This window comes from Humulus lupulus, chromosome 7 (assembly GCF_963169125.1).
Source record: "Humulus lupulus chromosome 7, drHumLupu1.1, whole genome shotgun sequence".
Lineage (NCBI taxonomy): Eukaryota > Viridiplantae > Streptophyta > Magnoliopsida > Rosales > Cannabaceae > Humulus > Humulus lupulus.
This window is the reverse complement of record NC_084799.1, coordinates 191,990,864-192,015,191: the sequence shown is the minus strand read 5'-3', so window position 1 is coordinate 192,015,191 and position 24,328 is coordinate 191,990,864. Positions and strand designations below refer to the sequence as shown.

Genomic DNA, 24,328 nt, shown 5'->3' with positions numbered 1-24,328 from the left:
CCGGTTCATTATTGCGACGAGTGGACAAGAGGTGAGGATTGCTGGTTAAACTGTAATGCCCTGGATTCCCTATTATGGTTAATGGCTGGATTAGTAGGCCGGGAGGGCCATAACTGTTTAATTACGCCATTAAATGTGTTTATGCATGGTTATGAGAATTATATTATAATATGATGTTAAATGCATGCATGTGAGTCCACATTTGTTTACAGGGGTGTTTTGGTAATTTGGCCCGTTGAGGGTATAATTGAATATTTGTTTGCGTGTTAATGATATATTGTGAGACCACATTATAATGTGGATTGGTTCAAGTATTTCGACATGAGACGATCTTTAGACATGATTTATCAGTTTGGTCATAACAGGTTTGAGCTTGGGGCTCAGGGTGAGTCTCGGGGTGATATTAATGATTATAGCGTTACCGGGGATTATAGGGTAACGGGATTTGAATTATTGGTGTTTGAGGATTTTGAGATTAGCGGGAATTGGGAAGCGTTAATTATAATTAACGGGTTAAGCTAAAAGTACCAATTTTACCCCTAGAGTAGCTTGAAAGGCTTAGGATGACACAAGGGTATTTTGGTCATTTTAGGGGTGGATATATGAGACTTAAGTGGCTGTAGAAGGTGGTGGAATAAACAGAACAAAAACAGGGGCTTGCTTCCTCCATTCCCGTACATCATCTTCTTCACTTCTCCTTTGAGGGTTTTGAGTTCTTGGTGGAGATTCAAGCTAGGGAAACTTAAGGGCTGGATTGGAGACTTGATTTAGCTTGTGAGGGAGGTCCAAAACTGGTTCCAAGGTGAGCTTTAGCCACTGGTTTTTTATACATGCTCTGTTTTGATTGTTAGTTTCAACCTTAGAGTTTTGATGTGGGAAGTGTGAATCAAAGGGGGTTTTAGTGTTAGTTTGATTGGGGATTGATGAGAGTGAGCTAAGGGTGTTGTTTGGGGGTTTAATTATATGTTTGGAGGAGGTTTTATGAAGGTTTGAAGGGTTGGTTTGAGAGGAAATCGCACAGGGGAAAAACTGGTTCGTTTAAGGTGTTCTTGCTGTTCTGGGCTGGGCGCCGCGGTGCAGCAGGGGTGCGCCGCGGCCCTTGGCGTTTGGCAGGCAGGGAGCCCTCTCTGTTTGAGGGCGCGCCGCGGCGCAGTAGGGGAGGGCCGCGGCCCTTAAGGCCAATTTTTCTAAAATGTGGTTTTTATCTTGGGGATTCAAACCATAGGCCTCGGGGTTAGACCTAGTACCCGGTTGGGTAGTATTTGATATCTCGGGGGCTGGGATTTGGTTTGGGAACCCTCAGTTATCACTTTTATTGATAAATTCTATAATTTGGTTATGACCAGGTGACCGTCAAGGAATTTAAAGGTTGATCGTTCTCAGGGGTCGTTCATATTATAATTCTCACTTGAACCAAAGGTAAGAAAACGGGGTATGAATACAGTTGCACCCTGTATAGGTATATGACATGCATGGTTTGATATTGGAGCATGTTGATTAGTATATGTGGACGTGGATTGCATATTAAATGTTGTTGTACGCTGATTACTTACTTAAGACACTGACTAGTCAGGGACCGACTCTAAAGTCGAGAATCACGCATTGAATGGCTCTATGACATTAATGCTAGACCGACCCTAGGGTCGAAGAACTTATAAGCGCTTGCCTGGTCTACGACCAGATGACTATAGCCAAGGTATATGACCCCGGTGACCGTTTGTCACATGGCTAAGGGACGTTGTCCATAGTTTCGACTCTAGAGTCGTGAGGAAGGTTATGTTGGTGACTAATCACCATACACCTGTCCTGACCAAGCTTATGAAAGAATCACCTATCAGTTAAGCCCTGGTGACCCTATCGTCACATGGCTAGAGGGAGCGATGCTCATTATTGTGACTTTTGGCTGTTGTCACCTATTTGTTGGACTGATAGTCCTGGATGGTTATTATGATCGTTGTTGATATTATATCATGTTTTATTATGTTTTCTTGCTGGGCCTTGGCTCATGGGTGCTACGTGGTGTAGGTAAAGGGAAGGAAAAGCTTGGCTAACTTTGAGCGGAGAGCTTGGGCGATGTGATGTACATACAGGGCCGCTTGACCGCCACGGTCAAGGAGTTCTCAGAGGGACTAGGGGTTTACCCTACTTTTGCCGCTTAGGCCGGCGGGGATTGTAAATTTGAAACTGTAGCGACTCTTTTGTAGTATGGACATCTTGTAAACATTTTAAAAGGCTCATGAGCAGTTTATTTACTTAATGAAATGTACCCTTTCCTTTTTACTGGTTTTCACCTTAACCTGATAATAACACTTAGACCACGTTTTTAACCAAAGGACTCGGGTAGCGAGTCAAATTTTCGGTTCACTGTTCACCGTAACTGTTCTGGGGTAACCAGGGCGTTACATAAACCTAGGGGTGCCAAAAGGAATGGGACCTATGGGCCCTCATGCTTACTTAATCAGTGAATGGTTAGAACCTGAGCAAGTGCTCTGATAAGCTATTCCCGGATAGCAGCCGTGAATATTGGCCATTCAGTGAGAGTGCCTAGAGACACTAGGGGTTGCCAAGTTTGAGTGAGGCTGAAGACCCTAGGGGCATCTGCTCACCAGCACCACTGATTAACATAGAAGTCTCTGTAAACCTGTGTAACTTCGATTACACTCTTGGATAAGTAGTGATGCCCTAGGTAACGTGATAGTTACCCTTGATGGGGATATTTATTGGCTACATCTTAGTGTTGAGACTCGGTTGTCTCTTATAGATTAGCATTTATGCTGGAGGGCGTGTTACGCCCGAATTGTTGATAAGAAATAATTGTGATATATTATATCTGCTTGCTCTGGGATTTTCTGAGTGTGGGTATTTATTCGTTGATAAGAAACAGTTGTGATATGATATATCTGCTTGTTCTGAGATTTTCTAAGTGCAGGTATTTATTTGTTGATAAGAAATAGTTGTGATATGATATATCTGCTTGTTTTGAGATTTTCTAAGTGTAGGAATTTATCTGTTTATATGAAATAATTTGTCATTGGTTATCAGGCATGACCATAAGATTGACAGGACGCTTTTGCATTCTTGAATTTGATTGTGTAGGGTCTGAATGGATCTGGAACACTAATTCTATGCATGATTTTGTTTTAAAGTTGAACTTATTAAGTGTTTTCGCTTACCTAGTTGTTTCCTATTGTAGGTAAGAACAAGGGCAAGGTAGAGCAATGAGTGCTGGAGTCTACCTTGCAAATGTACATGTGGATCGACCTTTTGGGAAGCCGTTTTATTTTTGGAAATATTGTGTTATTTTCCTAAACTAGGCTCACTCTACTCTTTATAAAATATGTTTGTATTAAATGTTTAGTATGACCATACGACATTTAAAAAGTTTGTTTTATACTGGTTTTTGAGACATTTGGTTAAATGAAAACATTTATATTTTCGCATTATCGAGTCTTAAAAATCCGGGTCATTACAGATATAGTATCTGAATCCCATTTTATCATTTTAAAAACTTCAAAACAGTAGGACCTACAAGAATAACTAATTGATAAGATGGCTTTGAAAATAAAATTCAAATCAGCATTCTAATTTCGTGTTCTAAAAGAAAAAACAAAAAAAATCATGTTTTCTCTAATTCCAAATTATTATATCCTAAAATCCTACAAATCTATCATTTTTTTATATTTTAAGATTCCCTACTAATCATATATTCAGTTTTTTAAAATTCAAAAATAATTTTTAGATACTGAACCAATTAGATTTTCAAACACATGTTTTTAGACTATAAATTCATATTTTTATTTCAGAAACACACTTTTTGAAAATGAAGTTTTCCAATCACGAATCAATCAAGCCCTAAAGATTTCCACCAATTTATTTAGTCATTTCTTCTCTTTTCATTGTAGTATTATTTTATTAATTTTTTTTTTTTTAATTTTGTTCACATTTTCTTTACAACCTAATCTTTGTTGATTGATGAACAGAGGTTCTAATCTTTATTCATGATCCTAATGAGCTTGGTGATTGTTGGTGGGGAGTTATACTTACATCTCATAAATATATAACTATACCCAAGTTAATTATACTCCATTTTATAAATAAAAAAGTACATTTATTTATGGTTACACCCCATGTATTTTCTATACCAAATGTTGAATACTCATTTAAAAAAAAAATAGAATTATGTACATCATTTATTAAAAATTAGAAATTAAATTTTCTAAAAAATAAATTGAATAATTCTTAACAAAAATAGATAATTAAATAAAAACTAAAGATTTAATACAATCTCAAAGATAAATTTATGAAAAATTAATTTAAAAAATAGAATAAATTTACTTTCATAACGTAGATTGCAAAGAATTTTATTTTAAAAATATTATATTATTTTGTACAGTAACATTAAAAAAATTGTATATTTTTCCAAAGTCTTATAAATATTTAATTAGAAAATAACTCAGATCATATATATTTACCTATATTTCGACACTAATTTTAATCCACAAAACTCTCAAATATTTATTATTTTCTATCATTTTCTCATTTCATGTCCATAGAATGATGGATTAAATGCGGGTAACTCCACGAATTGACCATTTTATACCCTATAATTATAAGCATAACCCCTCATTAATGTTTCTCACATCAATGGACTTATAGGAACTTAAAAAGACATTAATACTCCTAAAAAAATATTAGGTTTTTCTCTCTTTTGTTTGTCTTGCACGTACCAAGCAGCCATCAAGAGGATCTACTCTCACCAAAAAGAGCAAAGACATCTTCTCTCTTAAATCACCAAATCTCAAGGATCTACTCTCATCACTATTTTTCTTCTCACTAAGATTTGGAAAGTGGCGTTATCTACCATAGCCCTTGTCTTCTCACCAAAGTTGAAGAAGATTGAAGATTAAAAAGAGAGACTCTCCCAAAGTTGAAGAATATTGAAACTTTTGATTTGATAATGAGTATCTCTTTTTATTTTTAGGTTATGAGTATTTTATGTAATAGTTTATATGAATTTTTCGAACTATTATAAGCTGAAAAATATGTTAAAATAAAGCATTTTATGTTAAGATGACAAATTTTCGATTGATTTTGCGATTTAGGGTACTGTGTTCACACATAGTTAACATGTCGTTTACACATGGCTCACACGTTGTTCACACATTGATCACCATACATTAGGACCCTGGTTCACACGTAGTTCACCCTTAATTCACATCTGGATCACACGTGTTTCACACCAAGTTCACTTCTGGTTAACCCCTAGTTCACAACAAATTCACATCTGGTTCACATCTAATTCACCCTTGGTCCACACCTAATTCACAACTAATTCACACCAAGTTCACTCCTAGTTCACACCTAATTCACAGTTGATCCACATATTCTCACCTATTTCACACCACATTCACCCTTGTTTCACACCTAATCCACAGTTGATTCACACCTAATTCACTCCAAAATCACCCCTGGTTCACACCAAGTTCACTTCTGGTTCACACCTAATTCACCACATAATTCAAACCTAATTCACACTTAATTCACACATAATTCACGCATAATTCACACCTGGTTCACACATGGTTCAAACACTAGTTCATATTCACACATAAATCACACCTAATTCACATGAAGTCTAACACCTGCACGTAATTCACACATAATTTACACCTGGTTCACACAGATTAATAAGATAAAAGTGGCAAATTTTTTTTCCACTAATAAGATGAAGTTGACGAAGTCATTCAATTTCATTTATTGAGATGAAGTTGACATAATTTTCTTCATACATTAAAAAAAAAAGATACAAATATCTAAATAAAAGACAACTATATTTGTAAGTTGTGGTAAAACAAATCTAAACAAATATTTTCTCTAAAGACCTTCATGTTGTTGTCAACATCAATTAATAACTTCTCATGGTGAGTGTTAATTGGAGTTGGTATCTCTTTCTGGTCTTGCTCGTGACGATGCCCATCTACTACATCGGGCTCCGTGGGAGGTTCCTCATGTTCTTCCCTTTCAAACTCCAATTCCACATCATTGTCTACAAAGCTAATAAATTTCGACATGTTCGGGCTCCGTTGGATTGAGTGTGGCCTTCACTTCACAAGATCCTGCAACAAAATAATAAATTAATAAGGTACAAACATTACTTATAAATCACAAACTCAAATAAAATCTCAACGGCTCACACATGGTTCACACCAAATTCTGCCATGATTCACACTAAATTCACACATTAATTGGTCATACCACATTCACACTTGGGTCAAACTATATTCACTCATGTTTCACAGCAAGTTCACACTAAATTCACTCGTTTTTCACACCAAAATGGATCAAACTTCAATAAAATTCTTCGAACAAATTTTGACATGTTTGGCATTAAATAATACTCCATGAGGAATCAATTCAAACCAATGGGGATAAATATGGTGCCTATTCTTTAGCTACTTTGAGCATGTTTGGCATTAGATAATACTCATTCATATATTTGATAACAAACTAGTGTATTTGAGTTACAAGTTCCTTCCATAATTGATTTTCACTTATATATCATATATAATATGCTAATAAATTTATTCCAATACACTAATAATATTAGAAAAAGAGATATATATCACTCTAGAAATTGAGGCCATGCATTTTTAGTTGAGCATTATTACAAACACTTGGTGGGCACTATGAAAATTCAAAAAATATGTTTCAAATTACTACAAAAGAATATCATAAACAATGAAAATACAAAATATAATCAAACAACAATTACATTACCCGATTGTAAGTTGTATATAAATCTATGTTTTTGGAGAAACACGATACATAAAGGGTGGTGGTGGGAGGCTTCAACGATGGTGGTGGGAGCCTTCGGTGCTAGGGGCTTCGACTGTAGTGGTGAGAGGCTTCAGCGATGGTGGTGGGAGCCTTTGGTGCTAGGGGCTTTGACTGTGGTGGTGGCAGGCTTCAACGATGGTGGTGGTGGGAGGCTTCAATGAAGGGGACTCGACGAATGGGCAGAGACGATGACGCAGTGCTGCTGGGCGGAGACAATGACGCAGCTGGGTGGACATGCGTTGGTGTGGCGGAGATGACGTGGTGCTGGCCTAAGACGACAACACCACCGAAGCTTATTTGACAACAACGTTGAAGATAGCTGGGTTTGGGAGGAATTTCGGTGGGAAGCTTAGAGATGAGAAGGGTAAGGGCTACATTTGTTTCTAATTGTTTGTTTAATAAATGGGTAATTTTGTCTTAAAGAGTCAATAATGTGAAAAACATTGAGTAAGGGTTAGAGTTATAAATGTCAATTAGTGTAGTTTCCTTAAATGCTTGACCTATGAGTCAAAGATCTGTGTTTGGTTAGGTTGACTTTTTAAAGCAGCTTCACATTAGTGTCTCTCATTATCCTCGTAACCAAACAGTAGTCTCTCATTCATCTACCAGTAACACTTCAACTTTCATGGACAAAGAAAAGCAAATAGAAGCAAAAATGGCCGAAAATCTACAGACTTGAATTCCCACTGCTACACTCGAAACCGTAAAGGAAGAAGCATAATCCAACTACTGGTGTACTTTCTTACCTTTGATCTGCCGGCCGTTTGTCGTCTCCGGTAACTCTCTTTTGCCTCATCTTTTGATGTCGTTTTGTTCTCAAGAAAGTATCAGAAATGAAAACTCAGCTGGAATTTTGGGAGTAATAATTGGAGTCGAAAAGGAGTGAAGAAGTTATGTGTGATTCTTGTACTATTCTACATTTTTCTAATGATTTGGGAAGGGTCTAACTAAGAAGTTTTATTATAATTTAGTTTGTATCGGTAATAATCTTTGTGGTTTGCACCAATCACGTTTATAAAGATATAAAATTTAATTTCTGTTTTTGCATTTTGAATTTTAGGAGTGGTGTAATAAAGAGTCATTTTCATGGAGAAAGCTGATGGAAAATTTGGAAGTTGGTGATGATGCTGTAAAGTTGGCAAGTTCAGTAACCTGGAGAAGATCATGGGAATTTCTTTTGGATTTGTGAGCCTTAAAAGAGGTATGAAATGTCCTAAATTATTAGATTTTGGGATAAGTGATCTGATGAAGAAAATAAGTTAGAAAAATTGCAATTTATTTATTTATCAATTAGCAAGTAGATACTTAATTAAATATTTGAAGAGGCTAGTTTTGATGTTGATATAAAAGAGAGAAATGTATTGGGTCACTTATACTGTTGTCATTACACACTAATATAGATTAGGATCGACCTGTAAAATTTACTTGGGGATTTACAAATTTGTCAGTGTGTGGTGCTAACACATAAGGTTCTTTGGCCCTATAACAATACGAGGAAGACATGAAAAGTTAAAAAACTACCCTTTGAAAATATTAAGAAAGATAGTCTCTTTCATGAAGTGTTCAGTGGCTATGCCAATGACAATAATATAGTAGATAGTAAGTAGTTATGCCAAGAACAACAATTGAAGTGAGAAAAAAAAATGTGCTTCCATGCAGGCTATGTCATTCTATACTACTTGTAGAGATGTATGTTCAGAGTTGCATGGAGCTGAATGAATCATCACAGATGCTTCCACCTCCACCTGGAACCTTTGTAGATCGTGAAGAACTTATTCAACATGTTGGTGAATTTGCTGTGTCTCAGGGATATGTGGTGACAATTAAGCAGTCTAAGAGGGACAGAGTTGTTGTTCTTGGTTGTGATAGGGGAGGTGTTTATCGTAACAGGCGGAAAGCTAATGATGAGTCCTCCGTAGAACAAAGTCGTAAAAGAAAAACAGGTTCGCGGCTAACAAATTGTCCTTTTGAAGCTGTGGGTAAGAAGGATGATGGTCTATGGGTACTTACCATAAAAAATGGAACACACAACCATGAACCTCTAAAGGACCTTTCTGAACATCCTTCTGCTCGTCGTTTTACAGAAAAAGAAGTTTTGTTAATTAAAGAGATGACAGAAGCTGGTTTAAGACCTCGCCAAATATTAAAAAGACTGAAACAAAGTAATCCAGATCTCTTATCAACTCCAAAGCATGTTTACAATGTTAAAGCAAAACTTCGACAAGGAAATATTACAGGTATGACCTGTTGAGATTTTATTTTTATTCATTAGTCTATGAGAATTATTTTTTAATTGATTTCTGCCACTATGTTAATAATTAGCTCATTTGGGCTCTTGACCTGTCTGAGACTATCTTATAACATAAAACCCTACTGGATTTTATTTTCATTCAGTTTGTGTGCTGGTTAAGTTTTGGTGCTGCATTTCTTAGCTTTACAAGAAGAGATTAAGATCTAATTAGTGTGAATTCGTTGAGACACGAAGATCATACCAGTTGTGTTGCATGATCATCAATTTGCAGGATTGACATATAACCTATGTTGTTGTATGGGCCTTCATTTTGTTGCTGCTGAGTACATCTTCATTTGATAGTGTGACTAATATGTGATTGATATTATAGATAACGTAAATTTAGGTGATTATAATCCAGTCCATTTGTATTTCCATGGTTCAGAATTCCAGTTTTGATGCTATGTCAGACACAATTACTAGAATATATTAAGTTTTTCACAATGTCTTTTCATTTAATGTTCAAGAAAATGCAAAATTACTTTGCATATTGCTATAGGTCAATTAACTAAATGGTCTTGGAATAAAGAGGTTCTGTCCCAACCAATGATTTTTTTTTCAATTGGTTCATCTCTTACGTCACCTTGGGGAAAATACTGCTAAACAAAGGCAATTACTTAGTGTTGGTCTTGCCACCATCAGGTTTGGGAAGGTACAAAGTTGAAGGTGAGCCTTGAGTAGCATAGCTTGAGACTTGTATCATTGAACCAGATGATGATCAAGGTTGAAAGTGCTCACTATAGTTTAAGAGGATCTTGGCTGTTCAGTATTCCTAATTAGTTTCGCTATAATCTGGAAACTAATGCTTGGATGAATAAAGTGTTCTTTTGCCTTGGATTTAGTATTTCTGCTCAGAGCTCCTGTGTAAACTGGTGTTTGGTGGCATGTAAAAAGAGTCTGGTATCAAGTCTGATACCTGCAGGTTTGTTTTATGAAGCAAAGAATGAAAATTGTTTGAGAGACTTTACTACATTCAGATCTCCCGTGAAGACTTTGTCTCAGTGGAACTGCTTGTTATAGTGCAGTTTCTTTTCTTTGTTGTTTCATTAGCATGATTAAGAAAAATATGAGGGGTAGCTGTAAACTGTAGCCTTGGATTCTTTCTCACTTAATTTTTCAACTGAGAAGTAAAATGATACCATACAAATATATGGAATTTATTCACCGATGGCTAGTTTCATTGCTTACCCTTTAATACTAGATTGTATGTTCAAGTACTTTCTGTACCATTTTGATGGAGCTTGTAGACTAGAAGTTGCAACTGCAACTAGGGCAGGCATGGCTCTCTTGCACAATAATGCTTGCAGATATATATATATATATATATATATTCTCTTGATGATTTTTCATTAAATTTTTTATCTCTGGTGCTCATGGATGAGTTCTGCTTGGAGAAGATATTTCTTAGACAAAGGCATGCTTGTTAATGGGCATACATGATTGTTGCTTTATTTGAGTTACATTGTTGTATTTTTCTTTATATGTTCAATTGAAATGGAACCAAGAAAATTATTTATTTTCCATTTCTACCCTTAAAAGATGAGGAGATAAATCCAGTTTCCTTAGAGTGGATTATGCCATGTTTGTCTTGCAGTGAGGAACTTTACATCTTTGAAACCTCAAAAATCTGCTGTAAGGAATAATTTTTCTGCAGTTACTGAGCCATCTTGGAGGCAGCAGAACTCTCCGGTAAGCTTGGATGTGAACTATGCAATCATTAACATAATCTTACCCTGTATACTTGGAATAGGATTTATGTGTGTGCATTTACTCGCACCAAAAAATGTCTTAGGTGGGATTTTTTCCTCAACTTTGTTTCTTTGCAGTGTAATCATTAAAGTTAGTTATGGCCTGCAACTAAATTTAATTACCTAACTCTGTTTAAATTGTTAACTGATCTTGGTTAGTGAAGGGCATTTCTATATAAATTTAGGGGAAGATTATGTACCTTTTCTCTGATGAAATCAACTTAATTGTCAATTATTCCACTCATCAACACATTCCATTAATATTATGGGCTGACCTTTCTTATAGGAATTCACTGCACACATTTAAGCTTAATGCCAAGCAGAATAGCCTGAGGTGTACTAGGTCAATTTACCCAATATAAACTCTGTGAGTTGACCTTATGATCTTCCTTGTTTTTCTCCTTTCTGCATGTCTAACAGAGGGTTCCCAATTTAATTGGAGGTAGATTTGTTGATTCACAGTCATTTGCCTCTATCAATGTTGTAAACCCAGTAAGTACGGAGAATTCTCTTGAATTGCTTCTCCTATGGCTGTGTGGTTGACATGTTTACTTTTGTAATTTAATTGTAGGCAACTCAAGAAATTGTTTCTCAAGTTCCTTTGACAACAAATGAAGAGTTCAAAGCTGCAGTGTTTTCAGCAAAACGTGCTTTTGCACTATGGCGAAACACTTCAATTACTACTCGTCAGCGCATTATGTTCAAATTCCAAGAACTTATTCGAAGAGACATTGTACGTCTTTTGATCTCTCTTTAAAATTTTGTAATTTTAGTTTGAGCCAGAATTTTATTGCTAATGGGAATTATGACCATGTTGTCTTAGGACAAGCTTGCAATTTGCATTACTGCGGAACATGGCAAAGCACTGAAGGATGCATATGAGGATGTGTTATGTGGATTAGGTTAGTTGCTTTATTTTTCTTTTCCTTTTTTATTTTTCCAATATATCAGTATGTGTCATGCTCTTTAACTTCTCAATGTTCTTCATAGAGGTGGTGGAAAAGGCTTGTGGACTGACAAGCCTGAAAACAGGGGAGTTTGTTTCTAATGTGTCCAATGGAATTGATACATACAGCATTAGAGAGCCCCTTGGTGTTTGTGCTGGTATCTGCCCTTTTGAATTCCCAGCTATGATTCCATTATGGGTAAATTAGCTTGATGAATTCTTGTCAATCCTTGTCTACATTAGTTAGGATTTGTATGTGTTACTAAAAATGATCGATCGAAAGGTGGTGTTGATGTGGTTTTATACTTTCTCCATGCAGATGTTTTCTGTTGCAATCACATGTGGCAATACGTATGTTTTAAAGCCATGCGAAAGGGTTCCAGGTGATTTTGGGTTGTGAATTGATTCTGAAAGTTTTCGTATAATGCATTCAACATCTAAAGGAATTTTACCTATCTTTGTTTTTATTTAGACATGTCATAGAACAGGTATAGTTTATTCAATATTCTTGATGCAAATCCCTATAAAGGACTTGTGTAAAACTAAAAATACATTAATGAACTCAAATGACAAAATCTTTTTAATCTACTCTGCGGGCCACAAATGAAAAGACAACGCAGCCACTTCAGCACTTTGAGAAAAATGTCCACACCCAATAAATCATACTTTAAAAAGTTTCCTAAAATATGAGCCATTTTTATTTGGAGTTATACAATTAGGGTGACTGACCCAGAAGTTTTAATTTGGACACTGGATTAAAAAAAAATGAGTGTTACTTATTTGTGTCCTGATGAGTAAATGATAAGTTTATGCTTTTTAATAAGGTGAGTAGAAGACAAAGTAAATGAATAAGCTTTTCAATTTCAGAAATATGGTTGCTCAATTTTATGATAATGGCAACCCACAAAGCTGAATTCTGTAGTATTAAGAGGGCTATTGGTGAGATTCTTTTCATAAGTAAGCTCATAGTATAGTAGATGACTAAGAGCCATGGCCTTTTTATCGGTGTAGTGTTCTGAAAAGAAAATGGTTATCAGATTTTTTTTATGGTTGGATTGAGGATTTTTTTATTTTTTTATTTTATAATTGGACACTTAGATAATTTATGTAATCACAACTCACCAGGGCTCTTGCCATTTTTGAGTATCTCTGAAATTTACTTAAGTGAGCATGAAATGCATAAGACATGTTTGTTTTGCACTTTTTCAGGGGCTTCTGTAATGCTGGCAGAGTTAGCAATTGAAGCTGGTTTGCCTGGTGGTGTCTTGAATATTGTTCACGGCACAAATGTAGGGTTTGCCCTCAAGTTCTATATTATCAATGTTCACTCCATGTGCACCAATTATCTTTCTTCCTGTCTGCATTCATGTTATATTTTTAATTTTTATTACATTTGAGCAGGATGATATATCCACAGGAATGTCTGAAACATATTTGTTACATTTCGCTCTACCATTCGCTGTGTGCTTGTTGCTTTTGTTTCACAAAATGTTTCTCAATCCAACTTGATACTCTGAAGAACTTTCCTGTTTCATTAACTCTTATTGTTCAAACTTTTTGATTTGGCAGGACATTCTAAATGCAATTTGTGATGAACAAAACATTAAAGCTATCTCATTTGTTGGACTCAAAACAGTATGTTATTCCTCCGTGTAGACTTAGTCTTTACCTTAGTGTATTGTGAATTTAATCCTGTATTTCCTATTACTTTTTGCTTTTGTATTTGGTGTTCATTCATGTATATATTCATTTTATCTTCTATGTAAAGGCTGGTGCATGCACATATGCAAGAGCATCTGCTAAAGGGAAACGTATCCAGGTAATTTTCATGCATCATCTTCTAAATTGTGCATCTGCTACCACGAGCAGTATTGTTTCTTTTTATCAGTGCAATAGTTAAAGTCAAGCTAAATTGGTTGGTTGACTATGTTTTCAGTCCAATGTTGGAGCCAAAAATCATGCTGTTGTTATGCCTGATGCAAGAATAGACACTACTTTGAATGCTCTTGTTGCTGCTGGTTTTGGTGCAGCAGGACAAAAGCGCATGACTCTTAGTGCAGTTATTTTTGTTGGAGGCGTAGATTCATGGTGTTGTAGTTTGTCTTCCTTGCGTGAATACAATGTTTCTTTTCAAATTTTGCTATATTTTTTAATGGCCGAAACATTAAACCTAAGCAGTGGGTTTGATTGATACTTTTTTAGTTAATTAAAGTTCTCCCTGTAGTATATTGTTGTTATAATCATTTATGCTTGTCTCATAATAAAAGACAAAAAACAGGGAAGATAAACTGGTGGAGCAAGCTAAGGTTCTTAAAGTTAATGCTGGAATGGAAGCAAATGTAGACCTTGGTCCAGTGATAAGTAAGCAGGTACACAAATGGTTCAAACTTTTACCAATATACTTTTGTATCTTTTTCTATAATTACATGGTTAGATTTTATGTTGAAGGTAATAATAATGTACTGCTTTTGTCTGTTTGTATGATTAATTTATGACTGACAGGCAAAGGAGCAAATCTGCAGATTGATCCAAACTGGTGTTGATGCTGGTGCAAAAGTTGTTCTTGATGGAAGAAACATTGTGGTATGGTATTAATTTTATTTTCTGCTTATCTCGTTTACCCTTTAATCATATTAGGTTATTTTTCTGTTTCTGTGGCACGCCAGATTTGTTTAATGTATTATGTTATCGCTTGTATGTCAATGGTTCGAAGACAAACTATGATGTTTTGCCACGTTTGTTTCCCATATGGATGTATAGATATATCATATTGTAACTAAAAAATAGTCTGGTAGGCGATTTTTTTCTCATGTTTCTTTGTAGAGCCCTATTGCTTTCAATGAATTTGCTTTCTCATTGTAACACAACATAAATTTATGTTTCATATAGTTCATTTTCACTTCTCTTGTAGAGATGCATAAAAGTTGGTGTCATTGATTATCTGATACCACATAACTTTTGGATTTTCTATGTTAGCGTATGCTTCTCCCTTTTATGTAATTATTTCTGAATGGCAAAATAGGTTCCAGGATATGAGCATGGCAACTTCATCGGTCCAACTATCTTATCCAATGTCACAGTTAACATGGAATGTTACAAGGTATCTATGATAATTTGGAGCAAGTGAGAATTTCAACTTTAAACAAATTTTACCATCTTTAAAATAGAAAATTACTTAGCGTTAGCAATACCCACTCGTTTGCACAGGAAGAATTTCTCGGCCCAGTCCTCCTCTGTATGCAGGTAGCTTATCATTCTCTCTTTTACGTATTTAGCTACTTGATAAGTTCATTATTTGAAGCTGTCACATATTCTTTTTTCCAGGCTGAAAGCATTGATGAGGCTATTGACATCATTAACAGAAATAGGTATGGTTATATCTATACTCTTGAGTACCATTTCTTTTCAACTATTAACAATCGTTTAAAGCTTCTTGCTGTTTGTTGTCCTCTTGTAGAGTTGTTAATGGAGCTTCTATATACACATCATCCGGTATAGCAGCGAGGAAATTCCAAACTGAGATCGAAGTTGGGCAGGTAAAAGTAAAGTTCCAAAATATCACTAAATTGCATTAAAGCATAAAATTAAAGTTTTTATTTTCTTAGTAGTACAAGGATACAGAAAGAAATATTAAAGTTTCATTAAAGCATAAAATTACTTTTATTTTTTGCCCAAAAGACTTCTCAATAAACAAGTAAAGATATGTCTTTCTTCCAAATAGATATACCACTATTGAAAAATTCCTCCAAACACTCCCCAAAAGTAACTATTGGTTTCTAGAAAAGCACCAAGACAAACAAGGTCATTTACATATTTAGGTCTCTTGACTTGGACCCCATATGATGAGCAGAACTCAGAATAATAGCTCATGCTATTCTAGGTTGTCAATTGCATTGGTTAGAGAGAGATTCTAGTAAAAATATCACCTGAATATGTTATATTATAGATTTGAGTTTTTTTCCTCGTCGAACTTACCTTAAATATTTGTTATACAAAATGATGTTGGCACAGGTTGGCATAAATGTTCCTATTTCAGTTCCATTGCCTTTTTCCTCATTTACCAGTTCCTGGCCATCTTTCTCTGGTGATGCCAATTTTGATGGTAGATAAACAACTCATTCTTTTCTTTTTCCTATTCATAATTGCTTTAGTTATAACAGAGAGAGAGAGAAATGATACTTGTGCTCAAAACTCAATGAATTGCAGGCAAGGCTGGAATTCAGTTTTACACCCAAGTAAAAACTGTTTCTCAACAATGGAAGGATTTGAACTGAAGATACTCTGTGATTTGTTCAAGATTTTTCTTTTAGATCATCTTAAAAATGTAAGTAATGTATAAGCTGTTTGTGTAGATATCATATTTTACCTAGGATTGTATATTTCTCTCTCTCTCTCTCTTCTAAAAGGCAATATAAAATGTAAATTCTTAGACAGGCCAGATCAGATGAGGATATGGATCTTTTAGGATAATACTTTATAATTAGAGCATCAGTTGATCCTATTGGTCGATGTATGATATTGCTTACCATTGTACTTTACTGTATATATTTTTAAAATCCACTTGACTATGCCACACTTTAAAAGCAATATATTTTTGGATAGTGGTATTTACTTTTTTTTTTATGACCGTGGTCCGGGGTGTGGTGGTTCTTTCTTTAAAATAAAATGGACCCTATAATTTGGTTCTTTTATCAATTCATTAATTCTAGTTGATTACTACTATTTATAAATTCAAAACTTTGATTACCATTTTTTTTTTGCCAGGATAAAAATTCAAGATCAACACATAAAACAATATATAAAACGTCATATAAAAATTTGATGAAAATAACGAGATAAAAATTAATAACTTTTAGTTTTTTTTTTTAAATAATAATAACTCTTAGTTTTAAAATTAATTTTAACAATGCATAAAATGTCACATTATATGTGTCCAACACCATATAATGGTGCTCTATAGCAATATTCATTTTTCATCTATAGTGAAATAGATTAATTTAAGTATTGGATTTTTTAAGATAGAGCATGTTTTTAAACCTTGGACTGTTTTAAATTTACTTTAAAATTAATACAAATGTAAGAAATCTTATCAACTTAATAACTTCTTTATAATGATCCACTATTGATAGAGTTTAAACTTAATTTTATATAGTTTTTAATCATTGTTATAAAATTCTCTGAATAAAACAACCACTTTTGGGTTACAATTAAAATCTGAATGTAACTATCATGCTGTTGTGGGAAAAAAGAATTAAAACCTTTTTTACTTTACTATTTATTTTGTGAACTGCTTTTTCTAATAATAAATTTTAATAAAAATATTTTCTAAAAAAACAATAAGAGCAATATTTATATACATATAGAAACCAAACCAAGCTAACCAACCGGGAAAACTTAGCTGGACGTAAGCAAACAAATCATCTCTCAATTTCCACCGTCAGATTAATCGTCCTTAATAATTCAACGGTGGATATCATTCCCCAAAAGTCTCAAACTCTTCAAAAGAACACCGACTTTGGCATATATATCCGCTGACACTCAGCTCAGTGGCACAAATCATCAAATTCAACGAAATTCTTAAATTTTCATTCAAAAGAAAAAGAATGTCCCAGTTTTCGATTCAACGAGGTACGAAGTTTTTCATCTCTGTATGTATATGTATATATATACATGTTTTATGTTTATGTATACTAACTACGAAGCCATAACCAAGTGTTAAGTTCATGTTTTGATTCAGAAAATGTAATATTTTGATGATATTTGTTTTTTGTTGATTTGCGCAGTAAGGAGCTTGAAAGGTTTGAGGCCTCAGATCTTTTCTTTGAGAAGTTCTGGGTTTTCTACTGCCACGTCCCCCTCAAACAAACAGGACCCTCCGGTAATCTATATATTTTTGTTTCATTTGAAAATTTTGCTTTTTGAAATTTTCTTTCGAGGGAAAAGTGATATATATAGCTATCTTCTTTATATGGTGCTCATGTGTATGTACTTTTTGTTTTTGTAACTTTAGGGTGACTTTGATTAATAAAATTATTGTATTTTTGTTCTATTGTTTGGCTACTGAGAATGTGTGAGAAAATTAATGGCTCTGGAAAATTTACCAATTTGCTCAACTTTGAAGAAGTATTGGTTTTGTTTACTGAAGCATTTATGTGTTTTTTCACTTAAATTCACTTTGTGGGCTTATTCTGTCAGAGAGTTCCCAATCTAATTGGAGGTACTTTTGTTGATTCACAATCATCATCCTCCATTGATGTTATTAACCCTGTAAGTTCATAGATGCTTCAACAATTCAATACTTCACTATTTTATTTGCAAGTTGAGCATAATGGCTTAACAACTTTTAACGAGCTATTGAACAAAATCTTGGTTATAGGCAACACAAGAGGTTGTTTCACAACTTCCTTTGACTACAAATGAAGAGTTTAAAGCAGCGGTATCTGCAGCCAAGCAGGCATTTCCGTCATGGCGTAATACACCAGTTACAACCCGTCAAAGAGTGATGCTCAAGTTCCAAGAGCTTATTAGGAGAGACATTGTAAGTATATGAAATTCTAAGGGCATTTGTTTGTTGGTGTTGCTTTTGTCCACGATTGTGTGTCCCATTTGAGCCCCATGATAGGTCCATAGCAATTAACTATGTGATTGAATGTCATGACAATTTAAGAACAACTTTTAAATAAGTATTTTAGCAGCTTTTACTTTAGTATTTGTTATTCATGATTCAAAATTTCTAACGGATTCAATTAACTGAACCAGCCTACTATTGTTTCAGGATAAGCTTGCCCTAAATATTACAACTGAACAGGGAAAGACACTAAAGGATGCACATGGAGATGTTTTTCGTGGTCTAGGTTCGTGTAATTCCTTTCTTGTTTTGAGTATAATTCATATTGCAATCATGGTGGAGCTCATTAGTGATTAACAAGCTTTGTTAATTTTAATGGTTTTTACATTTAGAGGTGGTGGAACATGCTTGTGGTATGGCAACTCTGCAGATGGGAGAGTATGTCTCTAATGTTTCCAGTGGAATTGACACATACAGCATTAGGGAGCCACTTGGTGTCTGTGCTGGAATTTGTCCCTTTAATTTTCCAGCAATGATTCCATTATGGGTAAAGCCACTTGTCACTTTTCTTGATGTTATACAATTGTGCGACGATTGCCTAGTCTCTTCCTTGTATTAGTTTTTGTTTCCTTCTTGGTAACTTGTTCATCTTAATGCTTAGACATATCTTCTAGTGACAAAATCGTAAATTTGCTTCATAATCTTGCTGCAGATGTTCCCAGTTGCTGTTACATGTGGGAATACATTTGTTTTAAAGCCATCTGAAAAAGATCCAGGTGATTATGATTAGAATGTAATATATAATTAATTTGTGGTTAACTGTATTTTTTTAATTTCTTTTTAGTACACATTTGTGAGGAGCTTTGTATACAACCCTGTTTGCAAACTCAGTCTCCCTCCACCTATTTTTAAGAAGTATTAAACAAATAAACATCGATATAATATTTTTCCCTTTATGCCGGTCTGTCACCTAATTTATTGTTACTTTAATGATAATTCAAATTTTTACTCATAACGTAATAAATTAGTAATATCACTTTTGAGTTGCATTCCCATTTAAAAACCATTTGCTTCTACTTCTTGCTTCCGATGGCATGAACAGCATTCATCCTATTTGATATTCTTTTTATATCTTTTTAATCCATTGCATGTGGCATAAATTTTCACGCTTTACTTGAAACTGATTTGTTTTGGTTCCGTTTTCACAGGTGCATCGATAATGCTTGCAGAGTTGGCATTGGAAGCTGGTTTGCCAAAGGGTGTCTTAAATGTTGTTCATGGAACAAATGTATGCTTGCGGTTCAACTGCTTTTTGTTAGCCCTCTATATTTAATTGACCTTCAGTTATTCCTTGGTAAATATTAAATATTTATGGACAATCTCTCGTTGCTCATACCTTTCAACATGAGGAGTATTAAAATTAAATTGGGATGATGCTAAATGATTCAGCTAGAAGAGGCAATTGGTATTATTCTAAATAAATTTTTAGTGAACCTTTCTCATAGTAGGAAATAGTTTATTGGAAGTGAGATGGATACCTCCTCTTGTGTAGACTGAATCAAAAGATATTATAACTAAATGATGTTAATATATTTCCCCTGTTAAAGGGTCCTGTCCAAACATTAATTTTTCTGTATTTTCTTATGTTTCTAGTTATTCTTTTATTGATGCAACTTCTGATGTTTTTGTTAGTCTCATCTGTGAATATATCTATGTGAATTTGGTATGCTAATGTGTATTACTTTCCGGCAGGATACTGTTAATGCAATTTGTGATGATGAAGATATCAGAGCTGTATCGTTTGTTGGTTCTAACACTGTAAGTATCTTAAATTATTCCTCAAATCTAAATTCTAAATGGATGTATTCTATCAATTGAGGCGTTTATCTGGTATCGATATGCATTAATGGCATAATTAGGCTAATGGTCTAGGTCTTAGGTCATGGCCTCAACTTTATTTTACAGAGGTTTGTGTCATATGAAAAACAGATAATCTGTCAATAAAATTTGATCATGTTAGCTCGTGCCTTTCTCCTTTGGATACATTTATACTTATACATATATACATTTATACTTATTCATATATATGTATATATGTATATTTTCATTCAAGAAGTTTTTACGAAATGTATTTGTTACTAGAACTTGTGTAAAATTGCTCCAGCAATTTCTTATTGTCATTTATAAAGGGGATTGATCTGAATGGTTGTTGATTACATTATATTTTTCATTTATGAGGATTGTTTCTTCTGACTTGATCAAGATTATCTCTTGTTATATATTTATTTCTTGAACAAATACCTATTCTTTTAGAAAATATGTATGTATCCATGTGTGGGAAAGTCTTTCCTGATGGCATGATATTCTTATTATCAAAAATTTAATTATTATGATTGCATGCCATATTAGGTTCTGTCAAAAATCTTAACTACTATTCGTGTTTCTTAATTTTACACTTAAAGGCTGGCATGCATATATATGCAAGGGCGGCAGCTAAAGGGAAACGTGTCCAGGTAAGTCCCTTTAACTACTTTGGTATATGTATAGTTTCTATTTTGCACTGTCGTTGCTTTGAATTTATGTGAAAGTTCAAGTGGAAATGATTCACCTACTTTCTTTCTTCAGTCCAATATGGGGGCAAAAAACCATGCGGTTGTCTTGCCTGATGCAAGTGAGGATGCTACTTTGAATGCCCTTGTTGCTGCTGGATTTGGTGCAGCAGGACAGAGATGTATGGCACTAAGTACAGTTGTTTTTGTTGGAGATGCAAAGTCATGGTATTGAGGCCTTTTATTTCCATATTTAAAAAAAAAAAAGATGAGGTTTATGTCTTCTAAACTAATCTTCTCCCACCCCCACCCCCAATTTTGTTTTTGGTCTGTTTATACTTCTTTCAAGAATAGTAACCTTCGACTCAGATCATCTAATTCAAAACATTTTTAATCTAAATTTTCTTAATACATAAAACTGACTGAAACATTATAAAAAATGATAAAAAAATGAGAACAATGCCGTAGATGTTTATGCCTTCTAATTTAATTTGTTCTCATTTTATAAGAATCGAACAATATTAAAAGCTATGTTCTTGAGTAGCCATCTTGACTCTTAATTGGATAAAAGCAATCATATGAATTTTATTACAAATGATTTGGTGATTTCACTTTACTATTTTATCAACTTGACAATGAAAAAGCTGGCAGGAACATAATTAGCATCTTCCTCTCTTGGACAGACCTCATACCTACACCTTTCAGTCCTCAAATAATCTTTGTTTTGTTTGCATGCTAGACATTGTATCTTGAATGTTACCCATTTCAGCAAGTAAGGCATATTATATCTCTCCTTGGGTTTGTCAAGTAAAAAGCTATACAATGCTACAATTTTCCATAACATTTTCCTTTCAACACTTGGTCATCCTAGACTCGGATCCTTGAAGGTTTCCCATCTGTTGCTAAATATAGGACATCAATGTAATAGTAATGTACTTATTTACATATATTGAAGAAGGAATATAGGAAGTAATGTCGGCATGCAGCTATCCATCAACAGTCTCAACCTAGGATATTCATGAAGCCTAATATATTCTTGTGGAACACGTGCTTTCCGAAATATCATACATTTATTAAGTTATCAATTTTGGTATTTTCACCTATTACAGGGAGAAAAAACTAGTGGAGCGTGCCAAAGCTCTTAAAGTAAATGCAGGAATAGAACCTGATGCAGACCTTGGTCCAGTTATTAGTAAACAGGCAAGCACATAGTTTTTTTTCTCCTTTCCTTTCTTGCCTTGGTCAATCAACACTACTAAAATCTTTTACCAAGATAGTGAGACGGCTTAGTGATAGTTACAAACCAGCAATAACAAATGACTTTTTTCTATACAAATTTCTACTCCTTTGTGCGATCTATCAGCTCCTTTCACGAGTTTGTATTGATTCCTTTCTTTATCACATTAACAGGCAAAGGAGCGTATTTGCAATTTAGTTCAAACTGGTGTTGATAGTGGTGCTAAGCTATTGCTTGATGGCAGAGATATTGTGGTACGTTTATGTCTTTAACTTGCCATCTTTGTTTTTGCCATTGTGATTTGCTTGAATTCTATATTCATAGCAATAGCCTACAGGAAGGCAGTTATATGTATGGGACAATTTGAAAATTAGGAAAAAGTAAATTAAGTGAAAGCCATTTGATACTCTGTAATATTTATTTGCATAGGTTGTTGAATGTTGTTGTTGTTGTGGAAAAAGTAAACAACTCAAACATATGCTACTTGGGACTACTGAACAGCTTTGGCACAAACCAACTTGAGCATATGTGAAATTAATTGAACATTGCTGGAACTCTATTATGAATATTGAACACAAGAATCTTATTTATCATTGTTAACAATCTCTTGTCAATTCCTACATATCTAAATGCCAGCTTGATGCTTGGGATTTTTCTTTGAGACAGTTAAATTCCACTCTGAAAAATTACGATGGTGTTTTGTGCTTAAACCACAAAAGTATAAAAACATGATGAAAGAATGCAGGGTTTAGCTATTTTTATTGAAAAGAAAATAACTTTTAGAAGAGAAACTTCCGTACTAAATTCATTTACAATTGACAAATAGGTCCCTGGATATGAGCGTGGTAATTTTATTGGACCAACTATCTTATCAGGTGTCACACCTGACATGGAGTGCTACAAGGTACTTTTCCCACTCATATATGGTTGCTCATTTTGAAAACTTAAATAGCAAAATTGATTTCGAAATGAAGGGATTACTATCCTTGTACTGAAATTTCCAATTCTTATTTAATTTCTAGTCTGAGATAGGGATTCTTACTATCTAAGCTCAATTCATCTTCTTATTATGCACCAATTGTTAAAAATCATTACGGTATTAATTGAACCCTGGAAGTTGAGCATAATTCTAACAGTTCTCTATCATGTTTCTGCAGGAGGAGATTTTTGGGCCAGTTCTTCTTTGCATACACGTTTGTTCACTACTCTTCCCTGTTTTTTACCAAATCTTTTTATTGCTTATTGTTTAGATAAGAATCATTGCTGTTTTTCTTCTTTTAATATCAGGCTGACAGCTTTGAAGAGGCCATAAACATTGTTAACAGAAACAAGTACTTCCCTTAAGCTTATCTTATTATAAAGTTCTCATCATTCTATTATACATGTGGCTTAAATTTGAGTTTACATTTTTCACAGATATGGAAATGGAGCTTCTATATTCACAACATCCGGCATTGCTGCAAGGAAATTTCAGACTGAGATAGAGGCAGGGCAGGTAAAAAAACTGTTTTTCGATATTTTCTTCCATCTAGATCTAGAATCAAAATGACAAACCTGATAGAACCTATGAGGCTAGAAGCCTAAAACTATAAGCCATGGCAAGTTCATATCTTTTAATGTCTTTAGCTTTAACTCTTTTGAATGTCCACTCAGGTTGGCATTAATGTTCCCATTCCGGTTCCCTTGCCCTTTTTCTCATTTACTGGTTCCAAAGCATCTTTTGCTGGAGATCTTAATTTCTATGGTAAGTAATATTATTCGGAAATATATTCCCTCTTGTTTGATTTATTTTGAAACTTTTTCATGGAAGTAGAATCTTTATAACCCTTTTTGACGTGATCGTATTTTTATGGTGTTTGTATACGAGGAAATATTATTTGAACACTGCCTTGTACTGCAGGCAAAGCAGGAGTTAACTTCTTTACCCAGATCAAAACTGTAACCCAGCAATGGAAGGACTTGCCAGGTGGCAGTGGAATTAACCTAGCAATGCCTACTTCTCAGAAGGCATAATCGTCACTTTGTTACGATCTAGTGTACTTCTAAACTTATCTAAACTCTTAATAAAGGGGCGCTTTGCCATGTTCTTTGTACATTCTTCCAGATGACGCGAATCTTCAGTTGAGAAAAATGATAAAGGAAGTCGAAGCAAA

The 24,328-nt window shown here is 34.4% G+C and overlaps 2 protein-coding genes across 3 annotated transcripts; both read left to right on the top strand.

Moving 5' to 3' along the window:
- The first annotated feature begins 7,398 nt into the window (after nt 1-7,398).
- On the top strand, nt 7,399-16,442 carry LOC133788992 (methylmalonate-semialdehyde dehydrogenase [acylating], mitochondrial-like). 2 transcript variants are annotated; one of them, XM_062226692.1, is made up of 21 exons: nt 7,399-7,613; nt 7,898-8,038; nt 8,497-9,074; nt 10,722-10,816; nt 11,296-11,367; nt 11,447-11,608; nt 11,699-11,777; nt 11,866-12,020; nt 12,141-12,204; nt 13,031-13,110; nt 13,391-13,456; nt 13,590-13,640; nt 13,758-13,909; nt 14,100-14,190; nt 14,324-14,404; nt 14,844-14,921; nt 15,029-15,064; nt 15,146-15,189; nt 15,279-15,357; nt 15,833-15,923; nt 16,028-16,442. In XM_062226692.1, exons 3-21 carry the CDS (start codon nt 8,525-8,527, stop codon nt 16,093-16,095), a joined length of 2,094 nt encoding a protein of 697 aa, XP_062082676.1. In that variant the 5' UTR covers nt 7,399-7,613; nt 7,898-8,038; nt 8,497-8,524; the 3' UTR covers nt 16,096-16,442. The 2 variants fall into 2 exon arrangements, with proteins under 2 accessions (XP_062082676.1, XP_062082678.1); XM_062226694.1 differs by lacking the exon at nt 11,296-11,367.
- Nucleotides 16,443-17,225: 783 nt separating this feature from the next.
- Nucleotides 17,226-24,268, top strand: LOC133788990 (methylmalonate-semialdehyde dehydrogenase [acylating], mitochondrial). Its single transcript, XM_062226690.1, has 19 exons — nt 17,226-17,449; nt 17,605-17,699; nt 18,017-18,088; nt 18,198-18,359; nt 18,597-18,675; nt 18,782-18,936; nt 19,102-19,165; nt 19,598-19,677; nt 20,142-20,207; nt 20,852-20,902; nt 21,015-21,166; nt 22,048-22,138; nt 22,349-22,429; nt 23,002-23,079; nt 23,333-23,368; nt 23,463-23,506; nt 23,592-23,670; nt 23,829-23,919; nt 24,076-24,268. Exons 1-19 carry the CDS (start codon nt 17,425-17,427, stop codon nt 24,186-24,188), a joined length of 1,614 nt encoding a protein of 537 aa, XP_062082674.1. The 5' UTR covers nt 17,226-17,424; the 3' UTR covers nt 24,189-24,268.
- Nucleotides 24,269-24,328: the final 60 nt, after the last annotated feature.